Here is a 26202-nt window from a genome sequence, read left to right on the forward strand (position 1 = left end):
ATGGCTGGAGCAAGGGGAGAAGCTCCCTTCATGATTTGGACCTGCAAAATATGTCTTAGCTGCAGGGCAGCAGGACGGGGGGTGAAGGTAGCAGGACCATAGGGGTCAGGATGAGCTCCACAGCGTGTATGGAGAAAGCACCAGAGACAGTGAAACCACGGGAAGAGCCAGAACCATGTGCTGGGCACAGCCACTCCCCAGCATGGAGCAAGAGATACCAGTGCCAGAACAACACTGGGAATCCCATGGCAACAGGGCAGGGAGACAAATTCAGGGAATGGCAGAACGTGGCTGGCACCATGCTGCTTTTGGGTACAAGATGGAGCCTTTCCTGCCCGGCCGGCACCTGCACAGCTCCCACCTTCCCCTGCACCCACTGGCTCTGTGAGTTCCAGTGACCCACGTACACAAGAGCACTCATGGGGAATGGGGATTTGGGGTAACAGCACCTGCACCATGGCACGAATCTCCCACGACGCGATGCCAGGAGGGGATGTCCCCTGGGGACACCATGGAGTGCCACCCCAGCCCTGAAAAGGGGGAAAAAGGTGATCCAGGCTTTTTTTTCCATCAATTTCCACTGAAAACCAGGCACCAAGGGCTTCTCCCCTGGGCACAAAACCAGCGCTGCTCCCATCCCACACACCTCACATCCTCGCACAGCCTCAGCTGGCCTGCAGTTTCCCTACTAAAGACTCAACATGCAGTTAGAGAAGTGTGCGAAGGCACTACAGACCCACTTGGCTCCCTGAAAAGAGTCTCTATGTCTTTGTTCAGGCCCGTGAAAGCGGCTTTTTTCCTCCACCACATCTGTGCCTCGCAGCGGTTCTGTGGCTGCAGGAGGGGAGCTGCGTTCCTGCCCGGGGTCAATCGGCCCTTTGTTGCTCCTCGTCCCTTTCTTTGCTGGTGCTGCAATGGAAGAAAACCCATCGCACTGCTTCCTGCCCTTCCTGTTTACGGCGACGAGGCGTTGCTTTACATGGGCACTGCAGGAGATGCTCGGACTCTGTAATGACATACGAGCATCGTTGTAAGGGCTGCAAAGCTGACACCCCCAGCCCACCCATGCTGTGGGTAGAGGTGCAACGCACACATTCTTGGAGTGCCCGGGTGGTTTGGAGCACTGAGAGCACCGGTGCTGGGAATGCTGCATGTGTGTGCCAGCATCAGTAATTCATATTGCCCCACGGTGCTTATTTCAAAGAATTCTTCCTGCTGCTTTGAAATCAAATTACATCTGTAAAACTGTAGGGAGCTGGAGGGAGTGAGGAACCCTGTGATTGCCAATGGCAGGGGGAAACACAGCAGCCCCTGAGCCAAGCTGGCTCCCTGCAGGCACTGTAAGCACCAGGAGAAGAGACAGAACACAGCATCCCTCAGCCTGTGAGAAAGGCTGCTGAGAGGCACAAGCAACATCCTCAACCTGCAATCCCAACCTGCATCCCATACCTGCATCCTAACTCAACCCCCCAACCTGCATCCCCTACCCACATCCTCAACCCCCATCCCTGACCCCCATTCCTAACCCATATCCCCACACACCACTCAACCCAATGAGTGATGGAACACAGACCAGCAATGAGTGCTCTTCCTTCACACTCCGCTGCTTTATTTAAAGCAAACAGGGAGCTGTTGATTATTTCTTGCTAAGGTAGAAATATGGTCAATATATATTTCACAAGAGAAGTTATTTGAAACTGCAACACACCCAAATAATGGGTAGGTGTGATGATGTTTTGCACCAAAGGTGTTGCAATCCCCAGCCCAGGATGAGTCATGTGGGAGTTGCAACATGGTTAACTCATGGGATGTGAATTACAGAGGGCTTATCAGCTCTGTTAGGTGCTGGGGGGTCAATTGGTGCTGGGGGGGGTTTGTTGGTGGGATTGATGTGGGATCACTCCAGCTTCCAGGGGACTCACAGTTGTGATATACGGGAGCTTGTGCTATGGGGAGTCACAGCCCTGTGGGTCCCACAACATGGGGCATGGCTATGAGTTTTCTTATCGCTTTCCCTTTTTGCAGCAGAATTAACCTAGGTGCTGTTTTGCTGTCCCTGTATCACTTCGCCTTGGGTGCAGACACACTTCAAATTTCCAACCCCAAGCAAATGCAACTCACTGCCTTCAAAGCCAACTCCAGTCCTTCCTTCCTCCTGAAACGCCCTGAGCATATACCAAAGCCCAGAAATGCAGCTTTCCCCCCAGCCGGGGTGGTTTGTATGGCTTTAAAGCAGCCTCCTGAGGACATTATTTCTTTTTCTGCACTGCAGGGATGTTCTCCGTGCACGTTCCCATCCCCACTGCCCAGGTAGTGGCGGAGTCACCGTCCCTGGAGGTGTTCAAGAACTGTGAAGATGTGGTCAGTGGGCACGGTGGGATGGGCTGGGGTTGGACACGATGGTCTTTAGATTAGAGTTCCTTTCCAACCTCAATGATTCCGTGATTCTTATCACACAACAGTTAGTTTCTCCAAAGGCCACCGGATATGTCAGATAAGAGAAAGTGAATGTTGTGACTACAGAAACTGTGAAAATGCCCCCACTCAGCCCTGATGAGTTTAATTGGAAAACGCTTGATTAACTCACGCATTTCTATCATTCAGACTCTGCTCATCGCTATTACCTTGGATCTGTCACAACTTATCTGGGCACACAAGCAGGACGAGGTACCCCCGTGTTCCCCATCACGCTCCATTCTTTATCCCCTCCCATTTTCTCTTTCTGCAGGTTCAACACATATGGTCACACTTTTCTACCAAACTACCTCACTTTGTTGGTCGGATGACCTGGTGCCCAAGTACGTGGGGTAGGACAGGTAGGAGATGCTCTTTGAGAAGCATTTCTAGCAATGATTTAATTTTTCATGTGTTCATCAGCTTGGATCCCTTGCTGGAGCCTTCAGTCAATGGGATGTGAGAGTGACCAAATGTTACAGGGACACCTGGGGCCATTGGGAACCAGACCGTGTCCATGTCACATCCTGGCTGGGGACAGGGCAGGACTAAGGATCACTGCACAGAGTTAGCACAATGGCATTGCCCAATTCCTTCTCCCATTTTGTGGGAAAAGGGAGAGAAAAATCAGATGAAGTCTGAACATGTACAATTAGTGAAATAAAATAAAATAGAGCAGTCAAAATGGCTTGGAACCTCATCGCGTGCTTCAAGCATGGACCAGGTTCAAATTTCTACTTCAGTGATGGAGAGGGGGAATATTCTGGCAAAGAATTGCTCCCAAAATATTGCTCCCAGATCCTGATGGGGACAAGTGTTTGTTAATGCTTCTTATTAACAGTAAGAATTAATTCTTGTTATTAATACTAAGTTCCTATGTAACAAAGATGTGGAGGGAAAAGAAGGAGAAGAAGGAAACAAAGGAGATGAAGAAGACAAACTAGATGAAAAAGGGGAAGAAGAATCTTGGAATCTTATACGAGGAAAGGTTGGAAGAGACCTCTAAGATCACCAGTCATTGACCCATCTCCACCATGCTCACTGGCCACATCCCTCAGTGCCACATCCCCATGGTTCTGGATCACCTCCAGGGACAGTCCCTTGGCAGCCTGTGCCAATGCATCACCACTCTTAGGAAATTAGGAAATTGTTCCTAATATCCAACCCAAACATCCCATGGAAAAACATAAGGCCATTACCTCTTGTCCTAAAAGAAGGACGAGGAGGAGGAGGAGGAGATGGTAAAGAAGACGAAGGAGATGAAGAAGGGGAAGGAAGAAAAGAAGAAGGGGAAGAAAGTGAAAAAGAGGAAGAATAAAGAGGAGAAGATAACTTTTGGCCACCTCTGTGCAGAAGCCAGGCTGTGACATGGCACAGACACACTGCCTGCTGTTCATCGAGCAGCAGTGCCAGCGCTGAGTCCTGCAGGTGTTGGTTTTCTGGTGTGAGGCACCAAAAATAAGGGGAGGGGAGCTCAGGAGTGAGCTGGAAACTTTTTCTTAGAGGGGGAAAAAAAAAAAAAAAAGTGAAAAACCACAACTTTTTAATTGATTCCACCACACAAAGAATGGAAATACACAAAACCAGAGCAGGCATCGGGTGAAAACTCCTTCCACTTTTATAATTACAGAATAGAAAAGAAATCCTCGGTTCACGTTACAAAGACGGTCTTATAAAAAAACAAGCCAACAGAAAAAAGATCACAGAGCACCGGCGACAGCGGGACCGTGCCCTCTGCCCCTCTGCTGTCCCCCAGGGTCACCAGCACTGGGATGTGGTTCTGGGGACAGGTGGATGGGGTCGATGCTGGACGCGGGCTCTGCTGCCTGGAAATCGCTTTATTTCTCAGAGATGGGGGGGGAAAAGGGCTCAGAATTATTGCCTGCAAAGCTCCTGCTCAGGCTGGGGTGAGTTGGTGGTGATGGTGGAGGGATGTAGCCCACCTGAGGATATGGGATTGGGCAGCATTTCCTGTTGGGCTCCATCCTTTGGCACTTGGTGGGAAGGGAAAATCTGCTCTGGGGTTGCTGGAAGAGCCCATCCTGGAGGAGCAGCCCTGGGGAGGCAGAGCTGGAGCAGCCCCCATTCGTAGCCAAAGGTGTCCAGGGAACAGGGACATCTGGGGACAAATCATAGGAGGTCTAGGGTTGACCCCAACTCACCTCTGTGCTGCAGGCTGGGAAAAAGGAGAATGAACCCAGAGTACATCGCTGACCCACAACTTCTTGAAGTGAAGTTTGTTTGCAGGTTGTTCCAACACTTCGTATTCCCAACTCTTCATTTTCCATGGATATCATTTGCAACCACACCCCAGGAGCTCACACCTCACCTCCCACCAAAACCATTCCCATCTCCCAACTCATCACTCACCATTTTTTTTTTTTTTCTGCCAAAATGAATGCCCCCATTTGGGCCATTCAGAAAGAATGGATTTACCCCCAGAAGCCCAAGGGAGGCAGTGGGCACTGCCAGCCTTCGCTGAAGGCACAACACGGCCTTGGGAGGAGGAGGAGGAAGAAGGTGTGAGGAGTGGGGCTGATGCTCAACAAAAGTGTACTCAGGCACTTCAAATTAAAATAGAATAGAATAAAATAAAAACCAACCTAAAACATTCATTATATTAATTAAAACAGCCTGAAAGGGCTGCGTTGAGAGCAGCGTCAGTATTGCCAAATTGAAGAGTTCCGATGGTGGGGATGGAATCCCAAAATGTGGGGTGGCTGTGGGGTGCTGGTCCTGCGGTGTGGGGACAATGAGCAGCACAGCTCCGGTCCCCTGGTAAGACAGTGGGGGCTTTCTAGGAACAAAACCCCTTCTTTGTGCCATCCCGACTCCAAATCTGGCGCTTTAGAATGTTCTCCAATGATGCCACAGGTGTGTCAACCCCACCAAGCTGCAGTTATCCCCCACAGGCCTGAGTTGCTCCAAACAGGCTGGGTTTTGTCCCAAATTCCCTCTGTGCTTCATTCCGCCCAGCTCACAGGAAGAAGACACGCTGCTCAAATTAAAAACCAAGTCTGAGAAACAGAAGAAAAGTGTCCAGTGACCGAGCCCACATCCCCACCACGTCCCCACGTCCTGCTGCATCCCCATGTCTTCGCTGCATCCCTACTGTGCTGGCCCATCCTGGGGCTCGAGCACAGTACTGAGAGTTTCCTTGGGTCTTTTGCAGGTGAACTGGAGATAACCTGGCCATGGTAGCCTTGCACTGGAAGCCAACCAGATGATGGAGCCCTTGGACGTGACCATGCCCAACTCAACTTCATTTTTGGGGTGCGAGAGGAGAACAGAGGGAGGCGGCTTGGTGCTGTCCCTGTCTCCCAAAAGTGGCAATGGCATCGAGTTGGGGACAGGGGGCTCCGAGGGGTCCAGTCCCACGCTGGCCAGGGTGGATTCAGGGCACGGAGTTACCCAGACCTGAGGAGTGAAAGGAAGAGCTGAAATCAGGGCTGGTCCCTGTGTGTCCCCATCTGTCCCCTCTGATGTAGAGTGAGGGGGCAAGGAGTGATGGCCACAAGCACCCATCTGTGGGGACAGGCATCTGCTGGGCTGCACATCACCCTCATTTCACAACCAAAAATAAGACAAAGCAGCATGGGACAGATCGGGCCATGTTCCTTCAGGGTGGCATGAGGTTCCCTATTGAGGCTGCCCCTCTCCCCAGCTTCCTGTGGGGCACTGAGGGCTCAGTGCCCACCCAGAACCCACAGTGGGAACACAGGGATGTGGGGACGTGGGGAAACAGTGCCACGCTGGGTGGGCCATGGTGTGAGACGTGCACATCCTCCTTCTTCCTCTGGGTGGAAGCCCTCCCACACGCCCGGCTTTAATCCAATTACAGCTAATTGGGAACTGCCAGGGAAGCTTCAGTTTCACAGGCTGTGGGCAGGATGGATTCATCTTCAAATTAACCCTTTCTCCCCAATTTCTCCCACCCCAACCACTGCAAAGGGAATCCTACTGAGCTCTATTTGCCCCACAAAGGCAAACCTGAGCAATCATCACTGTTGCAGGAACCATGCAGGGGACACCATGCCCCCAGATGATGGGCTGCAGGGGAACAGGAGCCATGCAGACTCCCAGTTTAGTGGGTGCTGGTATTATTCTGGATGCATTTGTTTCCCCACAATCCCCTCTTTGCATACATAATTGCATGGCATGCCCTTGAATTTGCATACAAGTCTTAAAATATAATTAATTGTTGGCAACCAGCAAAGCCCAAATGAGGCTAATCCCTTTAGATTTTGCAGCCTTATCTCGTTTGAGCGTTTATCTAGTTAAGCTTAATGGGCAGGGAGAGGAGAGAAGCCACCGGCGCTTATCAGCCACGGCTCAGTGTGACAGAACCACCCAAAAACTCCTCTCCAATGGGGCCGAGCAGCCACACAGCCCCAGATCCTTTGGGTTCAGTGGCCTTATGGGGCTCCCACAGCATCCCCGGATGGACTCACGTGTACAGTGGCTGTAGCTGTAGGTGCGACGTCTTCTGCGGCGCCTGGTAACCATAGGAATCAAACCCACCGATGAAATCAACTGGGGAGAGAGGAGAGCAGCAGGGTGAGCAAGGAAGGCACAAAGGGCTGCCCCCCGACCCCCCCGTGAAGCTGACATAATATTCAGCCAGCTCTCCATCTTGACGGCACCCATCCATTTCCAAATCTAATAAGATATTCCATTAAAAAGATGCATTCGAATCTTGGCTACAGCAGCATGAATATTAAAAGTGTATTGAATGCCTGAATTTGTTGGAGTGTCGCACAACCGCCTGGAATGCAAACACGCTTCAAAGACAGCGCGGGCAGATAAACCCTTCACCAGATCCCCGTCTCCATAAGCAAGTTATTACAACAGGCAGTGTCCAATTTCACACGGAGATTTTTCCTTTCCGCTACAGTGGATACAGAGGCAGCGGTGGGGAGAACACGCCCTGAGGATGCTGAGACCATTCCTAGGGGTGTCAGTCTGGTCCTAGGGATGCTGAGACTGATCCAGGGGATGCTGAGCCTGGTCCCAGGAATGCTGAAATTGGACGTAGGGATGCTGAGAGTGGTCCCAGGGATGCTAAAACCAGACCTACAGATGCTAAAACCAGACCTAGGGATTCTGAGAGTGGTCCCAGGGATGCTAAAATTGGACACAGAGCTACTAAAGCCAGACGTAGGGATGCTGAGCCTGGTCTGGGATCCCACAGCTCCCCTGGGCTGTCCCCAGTGCTGTGCTGGGATCCAGAACCACCAAAGGACCATGCATCCATTGTCAACCCAGATGCATTCTTCCCAAGACAAGGGGGGATGCTGAGTGCTTCTCAGTGCCTTTGCAATGTTGGAAGCTGCAGCACTTCACTACCTCTGCTCGGCTGCTTGGGCTGCCAGCTGGCATGAATTAATTAATGGCAGATGAGCATTTAATGTGGAGGATGGCTGCAGCCATAACTGCCTGTTTAATTGCTGTTGGGGTACTTAGACCTTCTGTATGGGTGGGTGCAGTGATTATTGTCAAAGCGCAATGTAGAGTGCAGAAAAATTAGCCTGCGTTTTCACTTAATTTTTCCCTTCTGCCCCTGCTCAGGGAGCATTGTGGATGGGGGGAGGCTCCATCCAATGATGAGTGAAACCCCATTGGGAGACACTGGTCCCATTTCACACCCCAAGGCTGTGACTGCTGCCACCCTACAGCACCCAAGGGGTGTGCTACAGGGACTGCTGGTGGCATGGGGTGGCACATCACATCCCAAAGCTGCACAGCTGCCTCCTTGAGAAGGGAAAAATGGGGCCAAATCCCAAAGAAGTGATCCTTTCTCCTACCCTAGCCCAGAGCTGCCCTTGCCCTATGTTATCTGGGATGGATTTGCAGCACTACAGCTCGCCCTGTGACTAATAGCAAAGGCACTCACAGCTGTCTTCTTCCTCCAGAAACACTTTGCTGACATAGCAGGCGTAGACGAAGCCGAAGAGCTGCAAAATAAAAGCGGGCAGGGAGAGGCTGTTATGGGAGCAAGCAGCACCATGAGGAGACCAATGATGAGGATGGGATGAAGCCACATTTTGGGGAAGCAAGCATACACGGGGACCTCATATGTGCTCTGTTTGCTCCTCTTCCAAAGCACCCAAGCAAAGCCAATGCCACCCATGACCCAACAATGCAACCCACGCACTGAGATATGTCATGTCAAGGCAGTGGGACACCCCAGCAGTCCCTTACCGCCAGGAAGATCTGTGCAGCACTGCTGAGCACCTCGATGTATTGGTAGTCCAGCAGGCAGCCGCTGACTGTGATGACGTGGTGATCCTCGAGCGCCAGCCGGGAGTTGAGCACCGGCGTCACCAGGCAGCCCGGCCCGTTCTCCATCCACCACGAGCGGTGCAGGGAGGTATTGAAGGTCATGATAAAGTCTCGGTCCTGCAGGAGGGGAGCAGAGGCACCGACCTTGGATCCGGGGATCCCATCCAGGCTCATAAAGATGTAGACAAAAAATGGTTTTTTCCATCCCAAGGATGCTCCACAAGCACCATCCCTACTGCAAAGCCACACCGACACTGCGCTTCCCCCACCAGCACCAAGGACAGGTCAGCACTGGTGGATGTGTTAATGAAGAGTACCCAATTAACCACTCATCTCTACAGCCCGTGACCTCCCCAGCGTTCACTGGGGCTACGGACACACATCCCAGCAGCGGGCATGCACAGTGCTGGGCTGAAATTTAATGCAAACAGGAGCATGGGGCTTGGGCTCATGGAGGGTTTGAGTTCCTAAAGCCAAACAATGGGGGTTCGCTTTCATGCAGATGTCTCCACTACACTTCATGACAACACTGACACACTTCATGACAACACAACTACATCACAACACTCTTTTCATGTAAGAGCCATAATATAACAAATCAGGTTTGGGCTGAGTGCCCTGCAGTATTTCCAGCAACCTTTGGTATCTCCAGACCTGTACCTCCTTGTGTATCCCTGGAGCTCAGGGTCTCCAGGATATCCTTCAGTCGTTTTCCCTAGAGCAGACACAGACCCCAGAAAACCCCCAGGGACCCCTGGGAAAGTGGGAACTCACAGCACAATGCAAGCAGAGAGATGAAGAGCTTTCTCTGCTTGATCTCCTCACTGCATTCAGAAATTGTGTTGCCCAATTTACACCATCCATAAAGCCAGACAGTGCTAAGTGCCAGCAGGTGATTAATGAGTGCCCTGAAATTCCCAGCTCATCAGCCTCATTAATTTGGAGCTCTTGAAACTCTGCCTCCACCACACCACTGTGTTGCTTTTCCTACCCATTGCTGTACCCAGTGCCATCCATCAGCCTGTCCCATGTGAAGTTACATGACAAGAAGAGGTGGGGATGGATAGAATGAAAGAGAAGAAATGAGATGGGGAACAATTAGATGAATGGGAAGGGATTGAATGGAAGAGATGGAAAGAGTGGGAAGGATGGAATGGGATAGGATGGAACAGAAGGCACGAGATGAAGAGGAATGGGATGAAAGAGATGAAAGAATGAGAAGGATGGAATAGGACAGAATAAAAGGCATGAGATGAGAAGGGATGGGATGAAAGCAAAGGGATGGGATGGGGAAGGAAGGAATTGAAGGGATGTAATGGGGAGGAATGGAATTGAATGAAAAGAATGGAATGGAAGGATTGGGGTGGGGCAGAAAAAAAAAGAAAGGGGAGAGATGGAAGGGATGGAGAGGGACAGAAGGAATGGGATGAAAGGGTTGGGTGGAACGAATTGAAAGTTTTGAATGGGTGGGGGGGAAGGAAAGAAGATGGAAGAGAAAGGATGGGATAGAAGAGAAGGGTTGGGATGGAAGAGAAAGGAAGGATGGAATGGGATGGGATGGGGAAAGATGGGATGGAAGAGATGGAACTGGATGAAAGGAATGGAATGGAAAGGTTGTGATGAAAAGGATAGGACTGAACAGAAGAGATGGATAGGGAGGGATGGAGAGGGAAGGGAAGGGAAGGGAAGGGAAGGGAAGGGAAGGGAAGGGAAGGGAAGGGAAGGGAAGGGAAGGGAAGGGAAGGGAAGGGAAGGGAAGGGAAGGGAAGGGAAGGGAAGGGAAGGGAAGGGAAGGGAAGGGAAGGGAAGGGAAGGGAAGGGAAGGGAAGGGAAGGGAAGGGAAGGGAAGGGAAGGCAAAGAGGCAGCAGTGCCTGGCTGTGCTGTGGAAGCCTGTGGTTACCTGCGACAAGTGCCCAACCTCCAGGTAGAAGCAGATGATGAAGGCGTTCCAGCCGACCCACAGCACCAGCCACACCGCGTACTGTCAGAGAGAGCAGCCGATCAGTGCTGCGCCAGCACCACGAGCATCCTGCTGCCAGCCCACTTCCCAGCCCCCAGCAACCTCATAGCAGGGATCTGGGACACCTGGCACTGCACAGTGACCGTGGCCCAGCAATACCTACCATGATGAGGTATTTGGATCTGTACTGGATGGTCCCGAAGATGCCCAGGATGACAGCCATGATGTGTAAAAAATTGGCTAGGATGGGCGCCCACTGATAGCCCAGGAAATCAAAGATCTGCCGCTCCAGCGCCGCGATCTGGGAAAGAACAAAGGAGGGGACAGCACGGGGATCAGTCACCGCGGCAGCTCTGTGGACATTAAAGGCAAAGAGTATCGCGTAATTAATGAGAAATCCCATGGACAATAAGTTACAATAGACTGAAATGTCTGCATGATTCATTGGCCGGCGGTGGGCGAATACATCATGAGAGTTACTGGGAACACTCCTGCCCAACAATGGAGGAAGTGCAGCACAGAGCTGTGAGCCCATCCCCTGTGTGCCTCAGTTTCCCCACTGAGCATCACCCCCTGGGCCTGAGCTCTGTGCAATGCCCTCCTTTTAGGGCATCGGATCCTTTAGGGCCCTGGCTGTGGCTGACTGCTGGCAGGAGGGCAGTGGGCTCGTACTAGGTCTGTTGGGCCCATTTCCCCATCCATAAAGCATCGTTCACATTACAGCTCATTGAGTTGGTTTAGCGAGAGCTCTAATTAATGGAGATTTCAGCCGGCAGAGCAAAGCCCTCCCATCTCCATCACACGCGACACAGAGTGAGCACGGAGCCCGCGCAGCCCCTCGGGCCAGGCTGTTTGCATTAAGCCTTAATTCACTCCCGCGCTATTTAAACTCTCTAAGGAAACAGCCTTTGGAAATACTTACAACTGGGCTGTAAATCTTTTAAATCGAGGAATGTAAATAATAAATGATACAAGGAGCGTGGCGCTCGGGGTTTTATAGCCATCCATCGATCTGGTGGCTGGTGACGGAGCTGCTGAGCAGGACCCCTACTTGCTGGATACCAACAGGAGATGGAAAGAGCATCCAAGAGCATCCCACGGAGCCAGGCCCCAATTTCCTGTGCTAATAGCACCCCGTTGGCACCCCATCGCCCATCACAACCATAAGTGATGCTATTGGGGGCGTGGGGCAAAGCTGCCATGCACCAGCCCACTGCTAATTAAGATAATCCTGCAGCTGATCAATGCAACGAGTTTTAGGGCTCCCTCTTAATTAAACACTCTCTAGTTCATCGATCAGCCCCAAAGTTCCCTTTGCAGCAAATCATAGCAATTAGCCAGGCACGGATGTGTGCCAGAGTCCTGCTAATTGAAACACAGCGATTTCACTGGGAGCGTGGAATGGAAGCGGCCAGGTTCCACCAGCACATGGGGAGAGGAGGCAGGGCTGGAGCAAAATGCATTTTATGTAATGCTGCTGACACCAAATTTGAGTGGAAAGAAGGTTCCCATCACTGCTGTCCCCACGTCACCCGTTGGCCATCACACTATGCCCCATAGTCACTTCACTACGCCCTATGCCAACATTTGGGGCAGTTTTCCCAGCCTTGCACTTGCAGCAGCATTGAATAAATCTGGTGGATTTGTGGGGTGGTGGCAGCAGCTATGGGGTGATTTTCTGCCCCACGCAGAAAAAGCATGAAGAGCAGAGGGAAATGGGGCTGAGCCTCCCGGGATGTGGGAGACAACATGCAGTGGCTGCAGACCCCAACCCCCCCGCGCTCCATCCTCACGCCTCAGCTGCGATGGGGCTGACATGTTTGCTGACACAGATGCATAAATATATTATCACAGCCCCCAAAGCCTCGATAATTAACCAGTAGAGAGAGACAGGAGCGAGCTACCATGCTGAAAAAACACAGCAGGGCTGGGGGCTCCTCGCCCCCTCCCCTTGGCCACAGGGGAGCTGGGGGGACAGTCCCTCTGTCCCTCTCCCTCCTGAGCATCCCCATGGGGCCAGTGAGAGGGATGAGTGTGGACACCCCAAAAAGCATCACAGCTGCTCTCCCTGGATCTCTATCAATACCCCTGAATTCCGGGCCATGATTTTGGCCACCCCCACCTGAACAAATCCCCAAGCTCTCCCATGGGGCAAAGCAGGCGGGGGGACATCCCAGTGCCACTTGTCCCCATGGCACTTGGGGGACCCAAGCATTGCCTTCCTCTCAAATGAAATCTCTTCCAATCTTTGCTTTACCCCTCTGGGAAATATCAGGAAGAAGATGCTCTCTTCACCTGCTGGCAGGGCTTTGTTAAAACCCTGTGAAGTGCAACGGGAAGGCTTCCTCCTGGCTCTGAATGTCAGAGCAGCAGAGCCCAGAGACTTCCCTGGGGAAGCAGCAGCAACAGAATGGTGATTGTGGAGGTGGGGAGGGGGAAAATCCCTTGCTTCCATTTTCCAACTGTCTGAATCCCATCCTGGTCCCTTGCTTGGTATTTCTGGTAGATAAAAGTCCCCAGATCTGGAGCAGGATTCCACAGCATCCCAGTATGTCATCTTAGTATGGTACCCAACTATGGCATCCTGGTACAGAATCCCAGTACTGCATCCTGGTACTGCATCCCAGTACAGCATCCCATGAAAACAGCATCTTGGTAGCAACTCAGTACTGCATCCCAGTATTTGCATCTCAATACGACAACCTAGAATGGCATCCCATCCAACCCTGGTATGGCATCCTGTTACGGCATCCAGGTACTGCATCCTAGTACAGCATCCCATACCAACTGGGCACGGCTGAAGGTGAAGAAGGGACCTCACTGGTCCTTGCTGCTGGCATTTGTCTCCCCAGCATGGCTGTAGTCCCACCAGGCACAAGGCTCCAGCCCTGCCCCTGGGACCAGTGAAGGATGCTGAGTCCTTCCATCACTCCATGGACTCCAAGACTGGTGGTGGACCCCTGGAGAGAACCCAAGGTTAGACTCTCCAGGAGGACTCAGGGGGTGGGGTGGTGCCCACATCTCATCCCACATCCCTACAGGTGGTCCCCACAGCATGGAGTCTGCAGGGAGAAAGAGAGCAGAGGGGCGAAACCCCAAAAGGGCAACGCTGCAGGAGATGCCTAACCTCAATCTAGCACTGAGGACTGATGATTCCAAAGCAGTGTTTGGCCAGGTACTGATGCACAGCCCAACTCTGGGGCTGCAGCAGTGACTGAGCAGACGGTGGAGCAGAATGCAGCCCTGCTTGATGCCACAGCAGCTGCACGCCAGCACAAATCCCTGCCCAGCCCCACAGCGTGGCAGGAGCTGAGCGTGGATCCATGCCCCCCGATGAGCCATTATCCTTCAGCCAGGCTATTTCCTTCTGAACACCATATGCCGCCGGCTCACCAGGGATTTACTTTCATTTAGCTGCGTTTGAATAGATTTTTTTCCATCGCGGATTCCCTTCTGCTGAGGCCAAAGATGCTGCGAGTGCAGCTCCTGCTGAGCTCTCACAGCCGGGGCTCCTTGCTGCCAGAAATGCACCATTTCTGGGAGGTTTTATAAGAAATCCTGGGGTCCAGTGGGAAACTCAATGGTCAGAAATGTGGGGCAGGATCTGTGGGGTGTCCTGAGGGAGAGGACATTTGTCTGAGCCACCTGGGAAGGTGGTGGCACTGTGGCTCCAGGAGGGTAGTGCTGAGGGTAATAGGGCATGTGGGACCAATGGATTGATGGGTGGAGGGAGAGATGGAGGGAGACATGGAGGGATAGAAGGATGGAGGGATGGAGGGAGAAAGGGATTGAGAAAGGGAAGGATGGAAGGATAGATAGAGGAAGGATGGAGAAAGAAATGCAGGGATGGAAGGATGGATGGATGGATGGATGGACAAAAGGAGGAAAGGATGGAGGAAGGGAAGGGCGGAGCGATAGAAAGATAGATGGAGAGAGCAATGGAGGGGTGGAGGAGGGGATGAAGGGAGGAAGGGAAAGATGAATGGCTATTCTTTCCCTCCCCTTAGGGGTGGGACATGACAGTGGGGATGGAGCCTGGGCTGGATCCTGCCCTGGAGCACAGCACCCTGCACTGGATGCCCTGAGCTTCGCAAGCACCTGCACCCAGGAGCTGCACATCTCCACTTAGGGAAATTGGCTGCTATTTAAATTAACGGCAAGTGAGCGAATTGACTATTAACGAGGTGCAAATACCGCTGTGAACCCAGGGATTTCATTTAATGACTTGGAAACAAGTTCTTGACCTACTTCCAACTTGCAAAATCTTTTGCAAAATTGCAGGAGGTGGCACAGATGAAAATAAATTAAAGGAGCCATCGCCACACTCCCACACATGGGCAGGGCTGAGCTGCCCCACGGGCAGGATGTGCCCCAGGATGGAGGCACAGGCTTTGTTACCCCAGCAAAGCCCTCACTGAGATTTTTCTGTCCTCAAATCCCTTCACTTCCAGCTTGGCATCCTTAGGAAAACCCAATGGGATGAAAATATGAGGACACATGAAGGGGTGTGGGGTCTCCCCGGGGCTTCCCATCACCCGCTGAGCCCCCACGTCCTTTGGCCAGCCTTTGCTGTCTTTTGCCAACCCTTTTTTCTGCTCTGTTATTTATTTAATTTTGCCAGGCGCCGCATCCCGCTGCGTTGCCATGGGAACATGGCAGCAGCCCCAGCTGTCTAGACGCTGAGCCCCAGGAGCCCGGCGTGTGGGCAGGATGCAACCCAAGCACCCATGGGTGCGCCCACCCAAGAATCAGCCCCATCCCAGTGCAATTTCCAGCCCCCCTGGTCCCTTCCCAAATCCACCCACATGTTCAACAGTCTGGGGACCCCCTGGTTCCTTCCCAAATCTGCCTTTGTGTCCAACAGCCCTGGGATCCGCAGACCCTTCCCAAGGCTGCCCCTGGGGAAGGGAAACTGAGGCAGAGAATAGGAGGTGTCCAGTAGGAGGATGAGCACCTCATGCTGAATATCCCAAATCTGGGTCCCCAAATGGACGTGGTTCCTTGGGGTGAGCCAAGATGGGACCTATGGAGAATCCTACAACATAAACAAGGGGTCACTGTGGGTCCCAAACATCCCCATCCCACCCATGATGATTTGTTGGAACTCTTCTGGAACCCTCCACAGCTGATGGTGGTAGCCACCTCCTACAGAGGCTCCAAACACATCCCAGTACCATTTATACAGAGAACAGGCTGGAGATGTGATATTGCATCTATTATTTTTACTGTTACATAAATGCTGAACCGGAGCGATAAGGCTGAGATAAGGCTGTGGGCTTTTTTTTACCACCGCTGACAGAAAGACAAGGAAAGCAAAGTGATTCATTCCTATACTTTCCCATCATAAGTTGCCTCTGAATTTACACCTTCCTGCAGATAGACTCCCTCCAACAGGCACAGATTGTGTTGCTTTAATTGTTCCCCCAGAATGACCTCAAAAAATTCCCCACTGGGAAGAGCACAGGAGTGGCCCTGGGCTCCTGGGGAGGAACAGCACAGGGATGTGAGAAAAGGGGCAGTCCTGCACTGGTGCTGCTGTGCCTCAATTTATCCACCTGGGAAATGGGTTCAGCCCTTCCCTGCTCAGCACTGCACCCAGGAGTGTTTGCAGAGAAGCAGGGTGACAAATGACATTCCCAGAGCTACAGCACGACCCAAGTACAGAGTTGAGTCACACTGCCAGATAGCCACAAACATCAAAAGTCAAGCTGCAAGTCTAAGCAAATCCATCTGGAAATAGAGGTGAGCACTGAAGGGGCTGCACAGACCCTCACTGCATCCAACCTGGAATCTGGCATGGAGTGTGAACAAAGGGAGCCTGCTGTCCATCCATCCCACTTCATCCCATCCCATCCCATCCTATTCTATCCCATCTCACCTGTCCCTCCCACCTCATCTACCCATTCTATCCATCCTGTTCTTCCCATTTCATCTATCCATCTAATTCTTCCTTGTCCCATCCCACATAATCCATCTATCCTATCCATCCCATACATCCTAACTCATCTATCCATCCCATCCCATCCCATCCCATCCCATCCCATCCCATCCCATCCCATCCCATCCCATCCCATCCCATCCCATCCCATCCCATCCCATCCCATCCCATCTCTCCATCCTATTTCATCCATCCCATCCCACCAATCTATCTGCTGCCCCAGCCCTGCACAAGGACTCAGGAGATGTCCCCAGGATGCTGTCACATGGCAGTGACACCAGACCCATGGCACCAGCACCAAGCTGTGATGCTCAAGGATCAAGGCACTGAAATGTTGTCAAATGCCTTACTGCAAACACCAGCTTCCAACAAACAGGCTTTTGGATAAATAAAATTGTGATTAATCAAGCGCCTCAATTAGACACAATGAGCCACAGCTCGTGATTAAGCTGAAGACTCGCAGCAGAAAGCACATTAGCAGCATGGACACTCAGAAGCTGAGAATTAATTAAAATGAAGCGAAAAAACACTAAAAAAAAAAAAAAAAAAAAAAAAAAAAAAAAAAAGTCCTACTAAACAGGGAAGTGCACAGAGGCTTTTTCCATTTAGTGGGGACTCTGGGGATGCTGAGAGGAGCCACGTCCCACATCCCAAACCAACATGGTGGTGTTGGGTGACGATGGGGCAGGGACACCTCTGCCCATGCAATGCAAGCTCTGTCTGCTGGCTCCAGCTCCCCATAAGCGGCCCCGTTTGGACAGGGATTAAGCCACAGGCAATTTCAATGCTAATTCTCCTGTTTAAGTTCTTTAGTCCAACATCTGCAAGAAGCAAGAGGTAATTTCCCCTGGATCTCAAACAGCGACTCAAAGACGCTGTTAATAAAATGCGATAGAGGGGCAAAAAGAGAGAGGGGAAAAAAATCCAATTTACTGACTTATTTAGTGACACCTTTCGTAATCAATTCTCCCAGGAAATAAATACTGATTAAAGCCAACCGTATTGCTATGGAAACCAGCAGTCCCTCCTCCCACGACCTGCAGGCAGCAGAGAGGATCGGGTGAGGAATCTGCCTGGTAACAGCCGCGCTAATGAAGCAGGAGCAGAAATATCCCAGGAGCAACACTGCCGCCAAAGGAGCAGCCACCGCTGGCTCTGGGGAGGTAAAGCCACGCAGGGCTCCCAAATATTTGGTGTAAGGGAAAGGCAGGGCAGCCACAAAGAGGAGGGATGTGCCCTCATCCCATCCCATCCCACCCCATCCCACCCCATCCCATCCCATCCCATCCCATCTCATCCTGTCCAGTCCCATCCCATCCCATCCCATCCCATCCCATCCCATCCCATCCCATCCCGTCCCGTCCCATCCCATCCCATCCTATCCCGTCCCATCCCATCTCATCCCGTCCCGTCCAGTCCCATTCCATCCCATCCCATCCCATTCTGCCCCATTCCACTCTACTCCATTCCATCCCATCCCAACCTTATCATACCCATCTCACCCCATCCCATCAAATCCCATCCTATCCTAATCCCATCCCATCCCATTCCATTCTGTCCCATCCCATCCCAACCTTATCATATCCATCTCATCCTATGTCCCATCCCATTCTCTTATCCCATCCTGTCCCATCTCATCTCATCTCATCTCATCTCATCTCATCTCATCTCATCTCATCTCATCTCATCTCATCTCATCTCATCTCATCTCATCTCATCCCATCCCATCCCATCCCATCCCATCCCATCCCAGTTCCTTAGCCAATTTTTAGCATTAAAACACACACACACCCAGCATCACTCAAAGCATCACTGAGAGTCCTGACACACCCTGAAACAGAAACCCATCCAAAAACACCACTCTTTCCATTGGGGTGAAGGCCCATCGCTCATCCACCCACCCCTCCTCTAACGTCCAACCTTTAGGATCTCCTTCTCCCACCTACTTGGTGCCACCACCTCGGCCACTCACCCTAATTTCTCAAGGCCCTAATTTGAGCCACTTACACGGGGGAGTGGTGGTGGTTACGTGTTTCATATGCAGGTATTAACAGTGAGTTATTGTCAGCAGGAGATGGATGGGCCCGGCAGGGAGCGGTGTCCCCATCAATCTTCCCCTGTGATGAATGTAAAGCAGCAACGGGTGGGAAGCAGCAATGCAAAGGTCCAGAACTCCCCAAGAAACTGCAGTGGGTTTTTGGGGTGCTCTAAGAGCAAAGCTGTGTGGGACCTCATTAGTGCTGCTCATTATTTATTAATAGTAAAGAAAACCCAACAGCTCCAGCCCCATCTCCCCGTGCCAACAGGATTATTGGCTAGAAACGAGGGCTGGAAACACACAGGCACACGGGTATGGATGTGCAGCCCTAATAGAACTGGAAGCCTTCATATTTGCAGCAATTGCTGCACGTTAGCAAAATAACAATCGCTGTTAAGCACGCTGCCACCTTCCCCATTCATCACGGCGAGGATTTAATAAGGCGCCTTCGCCGTGCGCTGTGACCACCAGCACATTATTAAACACAGCGATTAGCAGCTGCGGTGGATGGGAGCTCATTAGAGACTTCTTAAACATCCATAAAAATTGCTTTTATTAAGTGGTGATTCCTCTCTTCATGCCCATTGAATTAGGCTGGCATGACACCGACCGACCCACAGCCCAAACCCTGCAGGAGACACCAATGGGGATGTGGGCACCTGAGGTCAGGCCCACCTTGAGAGGTCACAGAGGGGTGGATTTTTGCCCAGAAAAACAGTTTCTTTTCCCAAAAACCACATGGGAACTCCTGCACACGATGCGTGTGCTTCTGCCCCAAATCCTTTTTGGTGCATCTGCAGGAGGTACTGATTTCTGTACATAATTCTGGGGGAAAACTGACACAGATGGTGTGGCCATATGACTGATGTTTCCACCACCTGCTGGGGTCCCGTATGGGTTCCCAATGGTGGGCAATGGGGCCATCCCCACAGCACCCAGCAGCACCCTGCTCCTCCTCCTTGGGTCCCATTAATGACAGCAGTGCTAATTATGGGGTAGGCAGGGCTGTGTTGGCTTTGTCTGCCCGGAGCTTGCCAATACACACAGTGCTTTGTTCAGGGCCTCAATTTAGGAAAGGGGAAAGTGGAAAGAGGAAGGGAAAGTGGGAAGGGAATAAGGGTTGGGGAGGGGAGGCGGGGACAGGGAAGGGAAGGGAAGGGAAGGGAAGGGAAGGGAAGGGAAGGGAAGGGAAGGGAAGGGAAGGGAAGGGAAGGGAAGGGAAGGGAAGGGAAGGGAAGGGAAGGGAAGGGAAGGGAAGGGAAGGGAAGGGAAGGGAAGGGAAGGGAAGGGAATCAAGGCACTCAGGGAAGTGGTTCAAGGACGCAGGCTGAGCCCCACACGGCTGACACCATGGGGCCATTGCAGCCTGTCCTCACTCCTGGCCATTTATTTCCATGCAGGAGGAAGGGAGGACATGTGCTCGGCCTCAGGGGATTGCAGGGGATGGGACAAGGACTCTCAGCATGACATTTACAAGCAACAGCTGAGGACCATCATCAATCTGAGCCATTACAGCACAGAACTGGAAAGCAGACAGGAGACTTCCTCATCCCCATGACCCCGGTGCTCCTCACAGTGTTGCCTGAGCATCCTCTGCTCCCACCCAGCTCTGCCACCACTGCTGTGCCCACAGTGATATTGATTGAAGAGACCAAACTGGCCCAGAGCACTAATTACCCCTAATCATGGCAATTAGCCTAAGAGCCAAGCACTCAGAGCTTGGTGTCCCATGTGTGTGACAGTGACCCAGCCAGGCACGGTGGCTGTGTCCTCTGCTGGAATGAGATCCAGAGTGGGCAGTGAGGATGAGGAGGCACTGTGACACAGCCTGTTATTGGGAGAAACGGTGGCACAAAATGCCCACAGCATGAATTATAAGGCAAAATATGTGATCTCAAAGGCTCCCACATCCCACGTCCTGCATCCCCATCCTGCATCACTGCACCTTGTGTCTGGATGCAGGCTGATGGGCACTTGCCATTTTCTCACTCCCCTCCTTCTGAGACTGAGGGAAAAGCAAAAATGTGTGAAATTTCCCAGCCAATGACATCGGAGTGGTTATTAATCTTATTAATAAAGCACTCAGGGTTTAATGTCCTGTTCAAATATGATTGGGCTGCTCTGTGCCAACTTTTCCTTTCCATTTTTCCAGGCCGTTACATGCATATTTTGGAAATTGAAATGAATCGTCGCTTTCAAGCAGAGGAAAAGACCTCCATTAGGAGGTCTCTGCAGCACTGGTACACAGTGATGGCTGCAGCACCCATGGGTGCACATGAAAGGAGGCAATGCTGGCAGGATTCTTCTCCCATGGATGGCTGTGGGATCACAGAGCCCTTCTCCAGCCCTATTTCCCACCACAGACCATTGGCACAGAGCTGGGATGATGCTGATATCCCAGTGCCTAAGCCCAGCATTCTTCCAGTGCCCAAAACCCACTGCTCTCTGCTGCATTGGCACCTGTTGTTGAAACTGGATGAAAGTGCTGACCATGGATGGGATGTTGCTTGACTGATGGCCATCCTCATTTCCTATAAATATCCCATAGGCTCTGTTTTTTTCCCAGCAACTTTCTCATCTCGTGGTCACAACAAATCTCAGTGCAATGAGTTTTGGACCATTTGATCCCCAAATCCTTCTTCCTTCTCAACCATCAACCCCTCTGGGTTCTTCCTATGCTGCAGGCCTTGGAGAGAACACCCAGTCAAGAGGAGACCATGTCCCCATCACAGGGGATAATGATGGGAAGCAGCAGTGTCGGTCTCCAGCCCATCCCCTTCCATGGGTGATCATCCCCACCACTGGGACATGCCACCCCCCAAAACATCTCTTTGCCACACTGGTGACTGTTGGAAATTAAAAAAAAGGATTTCCATCCCAAATGACACCAATTAGGCACGATGCGAGGGGTTACAACCCAAGCAGTGATTATCTTCCTGCCCAGAGTTCACCCAAAGGCACAGTTGGGAGTTTGCAAACAAACACCACAGTCAGGAGCCCGGCCAAGCTGTTCTGTTGGACAAAGCTCATTTCTGGGGACATCACTCGCACTGCAGACCACATTGTGGCTCCTGGTTCACCCCAGGCATTGCTTCCCCACCTCACCCCCCCAGTACATGTTTTCAGCCCTCTGAATGCTTCCCATTGCTCACAGCTTTGTTGCAGAGCATCGTTAATGATGTAGAGCCCCATTAATGCTCCTGGGTGTGCGTCAGCTCGCCCTGCACATTCAGACATCCTGCACTTTAATAGTGGTTTTAATTGAGAGCCGTAACACCACTCCTTCCCAAACGCACACCCATAAACCTTTATGGCAAACTGTCAGCGTGGCTCTTTGTATGAATAATGAAGGCACACGTGTGCATGGCCCACGATGTTCACACATGCAGGCGTTTTGCTGTGCCACGATGCCACCCCAACCCATCATCCCCATCTGGGATGGCCACGGCTTGGTGACAAGCTGACCTGGGTGACACCCACCCAGACACATGTGGACCTCTGACACACACACACACAGCCCTGGATCCCTTAGTGCTGCCCATGCAGCAGCCCCATCCCCACCCCAGCAGCACCTGCTGCTCTGCAGCATCTCCAGTCCATTGCAGCATCCCATGGAGGTGCACCCACTGTGCCAGCACGTGGGGAAGGGGCACGCGGAGCCGTGGGGATGGGGCCCTCCATCCGTGATGCCACTGTCAGCCCCAAACCCAATTACCATGGCAACCATGCAAATGTGAAAGCTTTCCATAATCATTAGGGAGAGGAGCTGAGCAGTATAAACAGTGACTGCAGTAGATTACATGCCTATTACGAACAGTCGCGGCTTCTGAGCGCTGGTAATTATACCTAATTGTGCATTTAATTGTGTAATTGAAAACCCACATTCAGAGTTCAGCCCGGGCTCCTTTTCCCCCATTCCTGGTGGTGGGGGCAGCCCCGGTCCCATTGGCTTCACACTGTCCTCGAGCACGGGAACGACGGGAACCAGGCGAGGACAAAAGATGCTGGCGGCCGTCCGCGGCTGTCACTGTGCTGGAGGTGGTACCAGATGCAGCATGGCATGGCACAGCATGGCATGGCATTTTATGGCACAGCATCATGTGGCATGGCACTGGATGGCATGGCATCATATGGGAGAGCATCGTATGGCATGGCATTGGATGGCAGAGCATTGGATGGCACGGCACAGCATGGCATGGCATCAGATGGCACAGCACGGCACGGCATGGCACAGCACAGCACGGCACAGCATGGCATGGCACACTACTACTTGGGCAAGCTCCAGCAGGCTCAGCCAGGCAGGAGGCAGCAACCCAACTTTCCTTTCCCACCCAATTAAAGGAAAAGGAGAGAAACAAAGAACGACAAAACCCTTTGGAGTGCCTCGGGAGCAGAGTGAGGCAGTGGGGCTGTACCTCTGCTCACCATCATTAGGTTTCAGGGTGAACAAGAGGAGCAGCTCACAGCTCCCGCGTGCTGCTGGTGGTGAAGGGCAAGTCAGGTTGGCTTCTCATCCAGCCAGCTCAACAGCTTTCATCTTAGCATAAAGAGAAATCCCCCCGACAATGATGAGCATCACAGAGGGCAGCAGCAAAACCCACAGCCCAGCCCAGCAGAGCCAATTCTCTGCTCCGAGCCGACCTGCTGCTACAGCAATAAGCAACCTGAATGGTTGGGGACGGCATAACAAGAGAGTTTTGATTTCACTTCACCTCCTAATCACCGAATCTCCGTCCAGACCCACTGGAGGCTGAGCAGAGCCACACGCAGAAGCTGCCCTGCCAGCCCGGGAGCTAGCACTGATTTCGTTTCTTTCCTGAAAAGAAACCCAAATCACCTCTCTGTTCAGCGCTGCGATAGCTCCCTGCAGGACGATGCCAGCAAGACTTTGTTTGAGTTGACCAATGGAAAAAAAAAAAAAAGTGGCCGAAAACCGGGGAAGTCCTGCACACAGGGAAACACCCATCGCTTTTATCCGAATGAACGGGAGCGGAGAGCACGGACCTCACCGACACATCCACGGGCAGACGGGCAGCTCAAAGCCACGGGGAGTCACGGCAGCATTCCGGCGATTCCCTCCGCGCCCATCGCTGCCGCTGCTGACGAGGCACGTCCAGGGGCGCCGCTCGGCCGCAGGGTTTAACGAAGCGGGGAAGCGCTTGGATAATTAATTGCAACCTCGCTGGCTGCATGTTAGATCGGAACGCGCTCCCTTCGCCCGGCCCTCTGTCAGCAGCGTGATGAAGATGGATCCGTGGGCGGCGGAAGCGCGGCACGCGATTATTGCCAATAGAGCCCGGCTGTACCAAACCCGCTCTCCCTCTGCCTGCCGGCGGAGCGGTGCCGCTCGGTGCGGAGTTTGCAAAGTGCCGTTGCGGCTCCAAGTTTCACCGCGGCTGATGCAGGGACCCAAAGCAGCACCCCTGCAAACCGCCCTCCGAGCGAAGAGCTCGCAGCCGGAGACAAAGCTCGCACCTGCCCGAGCCGCGTCCCCAGGCACCGACAGCGCCGGGAGCCGCTTCAACCCCATCTCGCTTCTGCAACTCCAGCGAGCGATGAGGGTCGCGTTTCTTTTATCTCTGCGTTGAAAATAATAATAATAATAAAAACTGGGGGGTGGGTGGGGGTCGCGCTGAAGCATCCCCAGCAAGGTCACCCGCACAAAGCACCGCCCGGCATGCTGCTGGGCGCGCGGCCCCTCGCCTTACCAGCTGCAGGCAGCAGAATCCAACCAGCGTGCATCTCCCGTTGCATCTCCCCATGGTTTCCCAGCCGGAGCCGCGGATTTCCCCGCCGTGGCCGCGCGTCTCCTTCCTCCGGCTCCTCAGCAGCCGCCCGGGGAGCTTCAGGGGGGCAACACGGCCATGCCCCGCTCTCCAGCCCCGCTACTTTCTTCCCAGCCCCGCCGCCTCCCGCATCCTGCCGGGTTAGCACAGAGGCGGGCTGCGCTCAGCAAGGGGCATCGCCCCCCTTCCCCGCCTTCCTCCCCCGAGCCCCACTCCCCCCCCGGCCCGCTACATTCCCATCTCCGGGCGCAGGGCCCCCGGGGCCGCGCACACCTCGCCATCCATCCCCGGGGCGCGCAGTTTTGCGCCGAACCCGCCCTGCCCCTCTATTGTCTCTCCCGCACAGCCCCGGGGGCGGGCGGGGAGGAGGCGGCGGGGTGGGGTCGGGGGCGCGGCGGGCAGGGCGGGCGGCGACCAGCGGAATAAGGGCCGGCCGCGCTCCCAGCGGGGCCCGGCGGGCGGCGGGGCCGGGCAGGGGGCGGTGCGGTGCGGTGCGGTGCGGTGCGGTGCGGTGCGGTGCGGTGCGGTGCGGTGCGGCCGGGCACGCCGCGCCCGCTGTGAGCCCTTCGCGGTTTCCTGGCGGTACGGGGGAAGCCGGGAGAGGGGCCGCCTCCCACAAGCAGCGGTAAGGCGCGGCTGCTGTTCGTTAGCATCGGTATTTGGTGCTTTTCCAATTGTAGATTTTTTTATTATTATTATTATTTTACTTCGCTTTTGTTGGCGGTTTTGTAAAGGGCTGAGGAAGTGCTGCCCCCCCCACCCCGTTTCTCCCCACCCTGCCGTCCTTGTGGGCTGTGGGTGGGTGGTGCCTGCAGTCTGAGCGCAGGGACCCCACAGCCACCTCCCCTGGGGTGACCGTGCCAGGGCAGCACCTGGGTTTGCAGGGAGGACAAACACAGCCTTGCAACCCACCGTGCAGAGCATGCACAGCTCCCCAGGGCTGGGAGTGACCCCCGTCCAGCACCCAGCCACCTGGCTTTGGGCCTCTGCTCTCAGCAGGTTCCTATCTGGGAGGTTTGAGCAGGAAGGTGGGGGCACACGGGGCTGGCACAGTTCGGCCCCAGCTGCCACCAACCCTGCCCACCTTTGTTCTCTCTCCACAGCACACCTGGGGGAGCGGGGAGTGCAAAACTGCCAAAGAATATTTGGATTGTGCTTTTCCAGAGCTTTGGAAATCTTTCCCTGAAGTGCCACCCAGCAGAAGGACTTGGGAATAGTTCACTGCTTTACAGTTCCATGCGTTTATTTTCTTCAGCCTTGATTTTTACAACATAGCATCTATTGAAACTGCGCGTATTTTGGCACCAGAACTGCTCAGCTCTGGATCTGATGGGCCACAGTCTTGCAGATGCATTTGGATGTGGGTGCAGGTCCACGATCCAAGCCAGCCCTTTCAATGTTTGCCTGAGCACACATCCCCATTCACCAGCCCTGCTGGATCCGCCACTCCTGGAGGTGTTCTGTCATCCTGCAGTGGGAATTCCCCCTGCCCCGGTGCTGTGTGCTGGCATTTGCCCCCATGAATGTTCTGGGAGGTCCAGGCATGGCCAAAGGATGGGGTTTGTAGGAGACCTGCAGCTTCTCTGAGTGCAGAATCGGCACTACAGATATTTGGTGTGCTCACAAAGCAGTGCCCAGGGGAGGTGGCTGAATGCAAACTGAGCTGGGGGTGCTGGAAAAGGAGGATGTAAGCAGAGGGGGGACGTGGGGCGAAGGGACCCCATAGGTCAGCACCAATGAGGT

General features: G+C 53.1%; 1 protein-coding gene across 3 annotated transcripts; it reads right to left on the reverse strand.

Annotated features, from left to right (window-relative positions):
* Window positions 1-4069: 4069 nt before the first annotated feature.
* On the reverse strand, window positions 4070-24813 carry NKAIN1 (sodium/potassium transporting ATPase interacting 1). Of its 3 annotated transcripts, none has more exons than XM_090123983.1 (8): window positions 24733-24813; window positions 24382-24592; window positions 10861-10998; window positions 10638-10718; window positions 8656-8853; window positions 8348-8408; window positions 6906-6987; window positions 4070-5871 (listed from the first exon to the last, which is right to left on the reverse strand). In XM_090123983.1, exons 2-8 carry the CDS (start codon window positions 24433-24435, stop codon window positions 5862-5864), a joined length of 624 nt encoding a protein of 207 aa, XP_089980109.1. In that variant the 5' UTR covers window positions 24436-24592; window positions 24733-24813; the 3' UTR covers window positions 4070-5861. The 3 variants fall into 3 exon arrangements, with proteins under 3 accessions (XP_089980109.1, XP_089980111.1, XP_089980110.1); XM_090123985.1 differs by lacking the exon at window positions 24733-24813 and adding an exon at window positions 23683-24252 and having other exon boundaries at window positions 24382-24665; XM_090123984.1 differs by lacking the exon at window positions 24733-24813 and adding an exon at window positions 23678-24252 and having other exon boundaries at window positions 24382-24665.
* Window positions 24814-26202: the final 1389 nt, after the last annotated feature.

This window comes from Phasianus colchicus, chromosome 24 (assembly GCF_987193195.1).
Source record: "Phasianus colchicus chromosome 24, bPhaCol1.hap1.1, whole genome shotgun sequence".
NCBI lineage: Eukaryota > Metazoa > Chordata > Aves > Galliformes > Phasianidae > Phasianus > Phasianus colchicus.